This window comes from Hemiscyllium ocellatum, chromosome 4 (assembly GCF_020745735.1).
Source record: "Hemiscyllium ocellatum isolate sHemOce1 chromosome 4, sHemOce1.pat.X.cur, whole genome shotgun sequence".
NCBI classification, from domain to species: Eukaryota; Metazoa; Chordata; class Chondrichthyes; order Orectolobiformes; family Hemiscylliidae; genus Hemiscyllium; species Hemiscyllium ocellatum.
This window is the reverse complement of record NC_083404.1, coordinates 105799335-105811614: the sequence shown is the minus strand read 5'-3', so window position 1 is coordinate 105811614 and position 12280 is coordinate 105799335. Positions and strand designations below refer to the sequence as shown.

Below are 12280 nucleotides of genomic sequence, written 5' to 3'. Positions count from 1 at the left end.
ACTTCCCTACTTTTATACTCCATTCACTCTATGCAGTTTCACAAAAAAGTTGGGTTCTTTGCATGCAACAAAGACTATGGGTGTAGACAAAATCTTAATTAATGAAGACTTGTGCTTCAGAACTAATGATACCTCTAGTCAACTGTTCAATTACTGCAATAACACTTGCATTTACCTGACAAAGTAAAAATGTGTGTTCTATCCATTTAAAAAGAACACATCCAACTTGGTAAATTATCACTCTCTCGGGTTGCTATCCATCATTACCTAAGCAATGAAAGGAGTCTTCAAGCAAGCAATACTGTCATAATGCTGCATTGTCAAAGGTGACTGTCGTGGAAATTAAATCGGTCCAACTCAAATGCTTGCAAGAGCAAAGAAAAAGTTAATTTCAGACCTCTGCAAAGGGACCCAATACATTGGCAAGACGCCTCATGTAAGGGGCGCTTGATAGCTTTCCCATATTCCCTTTGTACTATAATTCGCTTCTTCTTATCATCATCTTCAAGGTTAGGGGCCTGGAACATTTGAGTTCCTTTCCATATATGGAGTTGTTTCTCTCTTTCCTTGACTGCTGATATGGTAGGTTAACAGCTGAAAATGTGTTGCTGGTTAAAGCACAGCAGGTTAGGCAGCATCCAAGGAACAGGAAATTCGACGTTTCGGGCATAAGCCCTTCATCAGGAACTTCATTCCTGATGAAGGGCTTATGCCCGAAACGTCGAATTTCCTGTTCCTTGGATGCTGCCTAACCTGCTGTGCTTTAACCAGCAACACATTTTCAGCTGTGATCTCCAGCATCTGCAGAGCTCATTTTTTACTGGTAGGTTAACTGGCATTGTAAGTCTACTATTAGGTTGGTTTGCCTTTACATTTTTCTGTTTGTTTACAATACTTGCCTCTAATTTCAATCAGGCCCTTACTTTTTTGTTTCCCTGTGCCTTTATAGATTTCACAATAAATGTTAATTTTCCATTACATTTCCCCCCTTATTGTCATTTTATGTCAACAATGACATAAAAAATATACAGAGCCAGGTAGGTCTACATCAAATTGCTTAGGGAGCACCAGGCCTTTCCTTGGACACCATCTATTTGTAACACAGCATTTGGTGGTATCATCACTTGCTGTGGTGTGCCCTGTACCTAGCCCACTTTCACACGACACACACTTCAACGCTACAGTATGGTGGGATCCATGCAATCGGATCTTCCTACTATGGGGCCTCTGATTGTTTTACCAATTGGTACCCCACTGCACTCATAAGCAAATGCCGTAGGCAGGTACACAAGCAGGGTCCTATACAAAGCACTATCAGTCTGACCAGCCCTACAACGAGTAGAGCATTTAAGATCCAATACCCCTATCCTCCCCTAAGGAAGGTAAGCCACTGGAACCAGGAGTCATCTGCTGGGGGAGGCAGTCTTACTGCTGCCTTCATATGATTTATGACACTAGTGATATTCTGGGACCCATCAGGAATATTAAAACAGCATGACGTACCTAACATTTTGCCGATGCCTCCTCTCTCTGCCGTCAGTATGTCTAGTACCAATCGATTTGTATCATTACTTCCCTTACTGCCGTTAACTCAGAATTAATGAGTGTTAGACCTTCCTCCGTCTCATTTGCTAACAGTAATACACTATATCCCAGGCCATTACTCTTGTTTATTGCCAGCATTGTCCCTGTTCCCAAGAGAATAGACCATCCAGTGTTCACTCCTGGTGTAGTCCAGGGGTCTGCGAGTGTGTACCCATTCTAATGCTGTGGGATGTCCCTTCGGGTTCGCCCATTACTGGCCTCTGGGATGAACACTGTCATGCCAGTAGGCACTACCGCAGGATAGCAACACCCTTCCATCCCAAGGGAAAGTGGTTGTACCCTCTCTCTCCACAAGCCCATATTATACCCGCCATCATGGTCTGATTATTGATAAAGGAACAAGTAATATTGATGATCATACCATTTGCATAGGTAGCTGAGCAAGAGTCATTGTTTAAGTACAGCATCGTAGTACACTGAGAGATCCCCAAATGGAGTCTCCCCTAATTTGTGCAAATACACGTTTCTCCCCTGCCTTCCACTATATGGAAGGTTGTGGTCGGCAGCGTGTCTGCATTGGGACTGCAGTTAGCCTTGAGTTCAGGTGGTGGCGTGAGATTTGCCCTAATTGCTCCCCCTATCAGGGTCAGGGTAGTCGCCGCCCGTGGAAGCAGGCAGCTAGCATTTCTCGTTAGGTTCTCTGTGATTGGCTCGGCAGTCCACTGTTGGGCTATGTGCAAACATATCCAACAAGGGAAGTCAACCTCTAATCTCTGGTGTTGTATTAGGGCCAAGGCACAAGCTCTGTTCCCTTCACATCTAGCAATGGCCCTTTGCACCTCTCAACCTACTGGTGTGCATTTACACCACTTATCTCATGAAGGGCTATTTCGACTCCCGAGCCCCAGCCGACTCCTTCCAGGTTCTGGCATGACATTAATGCCCTCTGCCCTGCTTGGGGTTAGGTCCATTTGGTTTGGTTGGTTGCTGTGCCCTGATGCTACTATTTCCTGTAGGACCTTCTGCACTGCATCTCGGGGGGGGTGGCAGCAACTGTACCACTATATTCACCTGTCTATAGATGTCGGAGAAGGGTCTATCTATTCCACACCACCCGGCTCCCTCATCACTCTTCTGAATCTTAGTTATTATTACCCGTGTCCTGGCACTTCCTTCCTTGATAATAGAATACCTATTTCTCGTGTCAGGTATCCCTGTAGCCGTGGTGGCTACTACTAAGTAGCAGTTTCTGGGACCACAAGGATCCCTGAATTAATATTCATTGTTCCAATTATAGTCGTCCTAGTTACTAAACAGCCATGGGTCGCATGTAAAGTTCCCCTTAGCACCCTCGATTAAGGTTACCATCTGCGACTGTATCCCAGAAGCCCCTGCCTTTGCGAGTAGTCCTGCCAGGGCACTTACTAACAGTGTGAGCTGGGGCAGCCCCCTATCTGCATAAGGTGTCTAGCAACCTTACAAATCCGTACGTATATCAGTCCAATCTGGTTATCGGAGTTTCACTGCTTGCACTTATTTGGTTCCGGTGTCGTCCGATGTCTCCTCAGGTCCAGCTACACATTTGCAATGACTGGCATGTATCCACATGGCTCTTTCAGCGATCTTAATAGCTGTCTGTGTTGTAAGGAGCACTTGAAACGGCCCCAGCCACCTCTTCACCTTCCAGCGTTTCCTCCTGAAGTCTTTCACCACTATGCAGTCTCCAGGTTCTAGATCGTGCAGCTTCCCTTCTGCTGGTTGCGGTAGTGCTGCCTTCACTTGATTCTGTATTTGAGACAAAAATGTAGAGAGTTTTATACAGTAACACAACATCTCATCCTCACAGTGGTCTGTTATTTGTCTTACTTTAGGTCTTGGGCCAGTTCCTGTATTGGGCAGCCTACCAAACAAAATCTCAATTGGGCTAAGATCGGCTCTTCCTCTCCTTCTAGAGCTCATATATATTAGCACAATAGGAAGTACCTTTGTCCACGTCACTCCTAGTTCCTCACAGCATTTTGTCAATTTATTTTTTATGGTAGCATTCTCTCTTTCCACTGCCCCAGCATTCGCTAGGTGGTAGGTACAGTGTAGTCTCATGTTTATTCCCAAGTAATCACTGACCTGCAGTAGGGCATTATTGATGAAGCTGTTCCTCAGGTGTGCCTCATACCATGTGATTTCTGCCGTCGTGCTGTCCTCGGAAGGTGTCAGTCCACTATGGGCATAATGGACTTCAGTGAGATGCGTAAGGTCTCACTGTCTCACCTTCTTGTTGTTTACACATTGTAATTTTGGTCATGTCCATTCATACTGATGCCTCCCTACAGGCAGTTGCCAACACTGTGACAAAATCATGAAAGTCTCTGTTCCACTCCACCTGCGGGTTGGCTGCTTTGGCATGGATATTTGCGGCTGGCCAGTTATACCTGATTTTAGTGACATTGACACCCAGTTTTCGTCCCAGGAGACGTCTCATCTCATGTGACATGGGATGGAACTCAGTACAGAACTTTGTCACTTCTTCGGCGAACTTATTACCTCCAACCTTGATTGGGTCAGGCAACTGCCCATAGGCACTTTCCAAATCCTTCATGGTCCATGGCCGGTGGACCAACATCGTGTACCTTTCTGGATCTGCAACTTCAACCTTTGGTGCTTGCAGAACCACCTGGTTAGGTGATCATGAGTCAGTACTCTCACCATCTGACTCAGTGTCCGTCGTAGGGTGACTGCGGACAGGCCCTGGATGCCTTTCTGTCTTGGAGAGGCCGTCCTCCACTTGGCCTTCTTGCTTCGATCTGTTGTGGGTATGAAATGCTACCAGTGATTCAGCAGACCACGAGGCAGTGGCCGCTGACTTGGAACCTTCGCTAGGCAAATCTCATAGGGGGGCTGTTGGTCTCGGAGGGCAGCCATCACAGTCAGGATCTGGACCAGACTTCAGACACTGTCCAGCTTCATTAGGTTGGTTTCCTCTCACGTCTGCATGTGCGCTGGTATTTGTACGCGTATTTGATCGATCTTTTACTTGAGATTTCCTTTTCTCAGATATCAGCCTCAGCCTTCCACATGTTATAAGCACTCCAATTCACAGCTTCTATTTGTCCCTTCTGTCTCTCCTTCTCCCTGTCCTCCAAATGTGACCTCAGTATGTCCAAGTGCCTTTTACTTAAACTTCCTCCCTCCGGAAAACCACATTCCTTGATCCACAATTCTAACTGCTTTACAGACTCTGGGCCTTAATTATTTAACATGTATTGTATTTTTGGTTGACCACTCCAAGTCCTCTGTGGACCATCTTTTTGTTTGCTCTTGCTGGAGCCCATTTTCAGCGTTATTGGAAAAGTGTTCAGCTCTCTCTCTCTCTCTCTCTCTCTCACGGTACCGTTATCTATTTTGCCAATATGACTTGCTTTTACCTCTCATTGGGCATGTCCGCCTCAATACCTTGGTTTTCGTAAACCAAGAAACCCCGTACTCGGTATGCCTTAGGTGAGTCCAACTCAGTCAGTGGTGGTTCCAAGTCTAAAACCATCCTTAAACTTGCTGTCTTTTAAACACTCTAGAGACATCAATCCTTTCCCTTGAGTTTTGCTCAAATACCGCGTAAGAGTTCAATGGACCCTCCTCCTGATTTATTTATTCTCTTAGAATGAGTCTCTATGTAAGATTACTTGAGCCACGACTCTTACCCTGACCCTTTTCGATTTGGACCCCGGCACCGGGGCAATCCACAGATTCCCAGCCCTCTTGCGCAAAGGGGCCAATTTAGCACTCAAGGTGACGTAAAAGTCCTTCAAGGCACTGGCGCCTGCACCTCCTGGGAACCTTAAGAATCTTCCCCAGTCGCGGGGTCCCGGGCGAGCCCCCAAGTTTACTGTCATGAAAAATAAAATTGACTTGATTCAAATGCTTGCAAGAGCAAAGAAAAAGTTTATTTCAGACCTCTGCAAAGGGACCCAATACATTGGAAAAATGCCTCATGCTCGATAGCCTTCACATATTCCCTTTATACTATAATTTGCTTCTCCTTATCAACACCTGCAAGGTTAGGGACCTGGAACATTTGAGTTGCTTTTCATATATGGAGTTGTTTCTCTCATTCTTGACTGTTGATATGGTAGGTTAACTGGCCTTGTAAGTCTGCTGTTGGTTGGTTTGCCTTTACATTTTTCTCTTTAGTTTGCAATACTTGCCCCTAGTTTCAGTCAGGCCTTTACTTCTTTGTTTCTCTGTGCCTTTATTGATTTCACAATAAATGTTAATTTTCCATTACAGTGATCCTTTCAAATGAAACGTTACAGTAAAATCCCATTCACCTCCTAAATTGATGTAAAAAAAACTCAAATGATTCATTTGAAGCGAAGTACATCGTGTTCCAGCCAATAGTTACTCCTCAACCAATATCTAAAATTAATTATTGGATCATTAATATTTGTGGGACCTTTTGTATACAAACTGGCTGCCTTATATCCGACCTTACAACAATGACTGTACATCAAAAGTACCTAATTTGCTGTAAAAATGCTTTCAGAACCCTGAAGTTGGGAAATGCTGTGGATATTAAATACGAGTCTTTTTTTTGAAAAATTAGTTTAAATTTCCACAATAAATACTATGGTTATACTAGATTATATTGCTGTTGCACATTATTTCATTTACCTTTTCTGTACTTTTTTACATTATGTGTAAAACAAAATCCAGTCTGATGCTCCATGCTATCAAAGGCAAAATAAGACTGTAGAAGCAATGAGAATTTTTATTTTGTAAGTTAATTAACAGAAAGGATTTTATGCTTGTTATCCTGGACATGTCATGGCAAATTCACTTGAGCATAAAGTGAAGACTCTGGTAAAGGCTTTGTGTTGGAATTCAGCTTTGAAAAACTGCAAATTTATGTCGTTTTTTTAAATTTAATAAAATATTCTGAATCACTACAGGTCATTTCTAAAAGAAAGCATTACATTGAGCACAATAATGTTCCAGACACTTGGTTTCAAAACTCACCATAGCAGTTAGTGAAATTTGAATTCATTAAAAATCTAGATTTTTAAAAAAACTAGCCTAACGGAATTGTTGTAAAACTCTATCTGGTTCACTTTCCCATTAAAAAAGAAAATCTGCCAACTTAATCTGTTCTGACCTGTGTATGACCCAGGCCTACAGCAATGTGGTTGATACTTAAATACCATCTGGGCAGGAATGGGCAATAAATACTGGCCTAGTCAGCGAAGCCTACACCCCATGAAAGAATTTTTTAAAAAATCTGTAAGGTTTTCTATTACAGAATCTTATTACTTGTGTAAATTTCACCAATTGTTTTTTCAGTACCTTATCTTTTGGTGCTTGCAGGTGGTGACTGAGACAGCTGAAGAAACACATGTTGGAGAAGTGAGTGGAGAGGGATTTGGTATTGGTCAAGCTCCAACATCAGCTAAAGCCAAAAAGTTAAAAACCAAGAAGGGAAAAGATCCAACTGGGTTAGAGGTTTCCATTTTTTTCATTGGATTTATCTTTCTCCTTCAAGTGTTCTGCTTGGAGAAGCTACTGATATAATCTTATTGTGTTGTTGCAATCTTCCTCTTGTGCTAATCGTTGTAGAATAATATAGTATAAGCTAAAACAGATAATCCCATTGTATTTGTTTCAGCCCTTTGAAGAGCCATTAAATTAGTTATATTCATCCATTCTTTCTCTTACTTTCCTCAGCTCTACCTAAATTGATTATTGCACAAATCTAATCTTGACTAACAGTGCTACCCCATCACATATATAGCTTCCTTTTTTCTTAAATGTTACATATCCCTCATAATTCAGGACAATCTTTATCAACTTGCAACCATGTCTCCATCAGATTGTGTTTTCTTCATTTTTTTCCTTTATTATGAACGCATCTTCACATACATTTGTTTTTAGTTTTGCCTTTTTGCTATTTTTGTAATGTCTAATTGGAATGGTTTAGAGGTTTTTTCTCTCTGCTCCTTTCTGCCATCTCTGGGCCTCATTTCACAAATTTATATTTTCCTCTCTTACCTTGTCTGTATTCTTTGCTGCACCCTATCCCCCATGATTTAGTTCAAACCCTCTCTACTTCCCTAGTTATGCGGTTTGCACGAACACTGGCCCCTTAATGATTCTCCTACTATTTACATTTTTTTAAACCTGTAAACCTCTGATTTGAATATACTCAATGCTCAAGCATTCATAACTCTCTGTTGCAGAGAATTCCAAAGGTTCAGAACACTTTCAGTGAAGAACTAATTCCTATTCTGGTACTAGTTCTAGGTTTCTTAGGTGGGAGAAATATCCTCCTAGCAGCTACCATATCAAACCCCAAGGATTGTTACAGTGAGATTATTCTCATTCTTCTAAACTCTAGGGAATTTAAATATATTCAACACAATCTCTTCTGAGAACAATGCTTTCATTCCATGAATCCTTGGGTGAGCTTTTGTTCCAGTCCCTGCAAGGCAAGAGGATAATTAGATTACTTACAATGTGGAAACAGGCCCTTCGGCCCAAGTCCACACCGACCCACCGAAGCGCAACCCACCCACACCCCTACATTTACCCCTTACCTAACACTATGGGCAATTTAGCATGGCCAATTCACCTGACCCGCACATCTTTGTGACAGTGGGAGGAAACCGGAGCACCCAGAGGAAACCCATGCAGACTCCACACAGTCAGTCGCCTGAGGCGGGAAATGAACCGGGTCTCTGGCGCTGTGAGGCAGCAGTGCTAACCACTGTGCCACTGTGCCACCCACTATGTATATTCTTAGTTAAGAAGACCATAATTGGTCACAATATTTCAGACATGGTCGCACTAAGGCCCTTTGAAACAGGCCAGGATTTTCAATAAACACTAAAACTTTCAATTAGTTTCAATGGTTGCACCTATCCCTGAGACAGACAGAATCTGATGGACCAGAAAGTGTCAATGATGTAACAAAAAGAACCTGAGTCAGTATCTGTTACTGTTCGTACTTTGCTATAGTTATTTTAACATGCCAGAAGCTGAATTCTGGATAACTGTTTAAATCTGAGCTTGCTAGATTAAATCCAAGTTTCTTTTTATCATAAGCATTGTTGGCAAAGCCAACATTCTTTTTCCATCTTTAATTACCTTTGAAAAGATGGTGGTAAGCTAGTTTCTTGAGTACTACAGTCAATATGGTTGAGGAACACCTACAATGGCATTTAGGGGAAGTAGCTCCTAGTTTTGATCTATTAGAGGGAGGGATGGTGTCAAGATTTTGAGGTTTGTTGGATCTGCACCTACTCAAACATGTGGAAAGTATTTCATCACACTTTTGACCTGTCTCATAGATTTGGACAGGTTTTGGGAAGTCAGCAAATGAATTACTTGCCACAGTAATCCCAACCTATAGGAGTGCTACACTAGTAATCATGGTAATTTGATGGCTGATTCAGCTAAATTTCAGACAATGGTAACTACCCATCATAGTGTGAGATTTAGCAATGGGAATGCCTTTGACTGGCAAAGAAGGTGGACTCATAATTTTGCTGGAGATGACTACTGCCTAACACTTGTGCAGCAGAAATGTTACTGACATATCAGTTGAAGTCTGGATATTGTCCAAGTATTATTACAAGAGTGGAATGCTTAATAATCTGACAAGTTACGAGAAGTGCTGAACATTCAACAATCACCAGCAAAAATCCAAACTTTGCCATTTTGATAAAAGAAATTGGTGAAGATGATTGGGCCCTGGACTCTAACTGAGGAACTCTTAACGTGATGTAGTGAGGCTGAGACAATTGTCTTCCAACAATTGCACTATCTCCTTTTATGTAGAGTTTCCCTCCCATTATTTTAATTAAATTTCATTTGATCAGAGTTTGTTGTTGCTTGGAGTCAAGGGCAGTTACTCTCACCACCTCACCTCAGCTGTATTGTCTATGGATCATGGTGTAATAAGGTTTTCAGTTGTAATCCTGAGGGAACCCAACTGATCATTGGTGAACTATTTTTAGTGAGAAAGCACAGCTTGATAGCATTATTGATGACATCTTCCATTATTTTTCTGATGATTATTTACCTATTTTGAATTAAGTTGATGGTTACTTTGTGTTTACAGTAGCAACATCAAGAAGGAACGAATGTCTATTGGAGGAAAAGATGTTGAGATGGTTTTACATGTGAAAGAATCTTCACCTCCTATCCTTCCTGAGAAAGACACAACACAGAGAGACCTTGAAGTACTGAGTGCTGATTCTGCACAGTCAGAAATAGTTATCAAATTGGAAGATAGCAAGTCCAGGTAAGCAGGGGAGTTCAGGGCAGACTTGGAAAGAGAAATGGAATTCAAAGAATCTGTGATCAGCAGATTTTACACTATGAATTTCCTATGGTAGTGATGTTTGACACTGATTCAATTGGTTTAGCATATGGAGCAGTGGTTGATGGTGGTCTGGTGATGACAGTAGAAAAGCATTTAAAATGCGTTCTTCAAAGGTAAAAGGTAGAGGAATCTGGTAAATAGTCAAGACAACCGTTTTAAAAAAGACCAAAATTATGTAAAATCCAGTAGCTTTTTCTGCTGATTTGCTCGCCTTGAATTATTTTCGGATGAGAAATTTCTACTATTTAACAGATTTCCAACTGTTCAAGTATGTATGGAACTCCACCCTCGAAAATTATTTTTTCACCTCTGCCTCTTTGTAATTGTTTGGTGTGATTGATCGTGACCTCATGTGCTTTTAGTTGATACTTAAAGTTCAAGCTTCCCAAGGCGCAGTTTGAGAGCTCCAGTGTTGGGGACAAACTTAAAAGCCAATCACACATGCTCAGAGATGACTGCCTAACTCATTACACCTCTGGAACACGCTCTGCTGCTGACCATTTGACTGAAGCCTTGATAGTTGTACATGGTAGTAAGATGGAGCAGTGCTCAAATCTCCACGCAGTTCAGTAAAGGAAGCAGTGAAGCTCAGGTCTCGATGTGGTTTGTGAAGGGGAGAGGTGTCTGGGTTTGTTATTTAGCTTGAGTCTCCATGAAGTTTGGGGAGGGTACCAGAGCTGGAACATCTATGGGTTTTGGGGATATGGGGGTTGGGAGCAGAAGAGCTCAACATTGGATTAAGTAGGGAAGGAGCACAGTCTGAATCTCCCACAGGTGTAGTGAATTGCTACCAGTTTTCAGTGACAGATTCCTTGCCATAAAAGGAACTGAGAGGGCTGTAAGGCTGTTGGAAAGGTGAGTGATATCACCTGGTGGCATGACCATACTGATTAAGTGAGTGCAACTGGTATCTAAAAATGCAGTCATTCTTTGAAAACCAGTGAGTTTCCAGGTTTGTACATGGTTATGTGAAACTAGAATGGTACCCGTTGCTTAGTAGTCTGCATCACTGTCATAATTGAGGACAAATGACAAAACATTAGCGAGGCTCTTGATTGTTCCTTCTTGTTCCTTATTATTACAAATATTGTCCCACTAGCTAACTGGGAAGAAGTAGCATCAAGTGGGGAATGAGATTTGAGAAGTAGAACTACTGACCAAAAGCAAGGAAGTTGGATTTTAAAGAGGGGCTGCTGTTGGAGTGACCGTGAGAGAAGACAGAGTTTGGGAAGAAAGTGCTGAGTGACTGATTGTGGGGGGTGGAGAGATGCTTTGAGAAGAGGGACAAGTGTATGAGTAGGGGAGAATGTTGTGAAGAAGGGGGTTACTGCATGTCTGGGTGTGGAGGGGTTTGCAAAGAGGGATATATATGTAGGTGCATGGTTGAGAATGGTTGGTGGAGGGAGAGGAAATTCACTGAGTCTTCTGACTGCAGAAAATGTGGAGAGCTTAGGTGTGTATGAGCACAGAAAATAATAATATCCTTACAAAGTATTTTAAAACACAGGTTTTGAGATTAAAAATGTATTATTGAACTATAATATGTGAACTTTAATATCTTAAATGTTCCCTGCTCTTTTATTGCGTTTCTTACTGCTGACTTCTAGTTTTTCATTAATTTTCAAGAGATTCTTTTTCAAAACTTCATAAATAGGATGTGGGTATTGCTAGCAGGCGCAGCATTAGTTGCTCATCCCTATTATCCCTCTAACTATCTCTCCATGTATCTGTTCTCTCTCTATCTCTCTGTGTTTTTGTTCTCTCCCTCTCTCTGTGTTTCTGTTCTTTCTTTCTATCTCTCTGTGTTTCCATTCTTGAAAAGTTGTGATGAATTAAAATGGGAGTCACACTGGAAATAATCTATGAAGTACTGTTGTAGTCCTGTGGTAAGTGCATAATCCAGTAAGGTCATATTTTGGTGTCAGTATGGACTTCATTTAGTGTAACAAGCACTAACTCAGTGCTGAAAAGCTGTATTCACATTGAAGATTTGATACAAATGCATTAAGAGTCAATGATGACCGTGTACCGATGTTGACTGTCAGGAAAAAAACATCTAATTCTCTAATGTCCTTTAGGGAAGGAAACTGCTATTCTTACTTAGTCTGGCTACATGTGACTCCAGACTCCAGAGTCAACCACAGCAGTATGGTTGATCTTAACTGCCCTCTGGGCAATTAGGGATGGCCAATAAATGCTGGCCTAGCTAGCGACGCCCACATGTGTGAATGAATTTTTAAAAAAACAGGTAACTATATACATTAGTTAGAAAAATGTCAACACATGTATCAAAACAAAGTTTCAACCTGATTCCCAAAACCAAAACCAGAAATTCAATCCCAGAGAAATATCACTGCCTCAGTT

The 12280-nt window shown here is 41.8% G+C and overlaps 1 protein-coding gene across 1 annotated transcript in view; it reads left to right on the top strand.

The window, feature by feature from the left end:
* The window catches only part of kif9 (kinesin family member 9), a 111906-nt gene that overhangs the window by 65914 nt on the left and 33712 nt on the right, over positions 1 to 12280 (top strand). Inside the window, exons 14-15 of the mRNA XM_060824046.1 lie at positions 6901 to 7028; positions 9653 to 9835. Of these exons, the coding sequence (XP_060680029.1) occupies positions 6901 to 7028; positions 9653 to 9835 (311 nt within the window). The remainder of the gene's footprint in view (positions 1 to 6900; positions 7029 to 9652; positions 9836 to 12280) is intronic.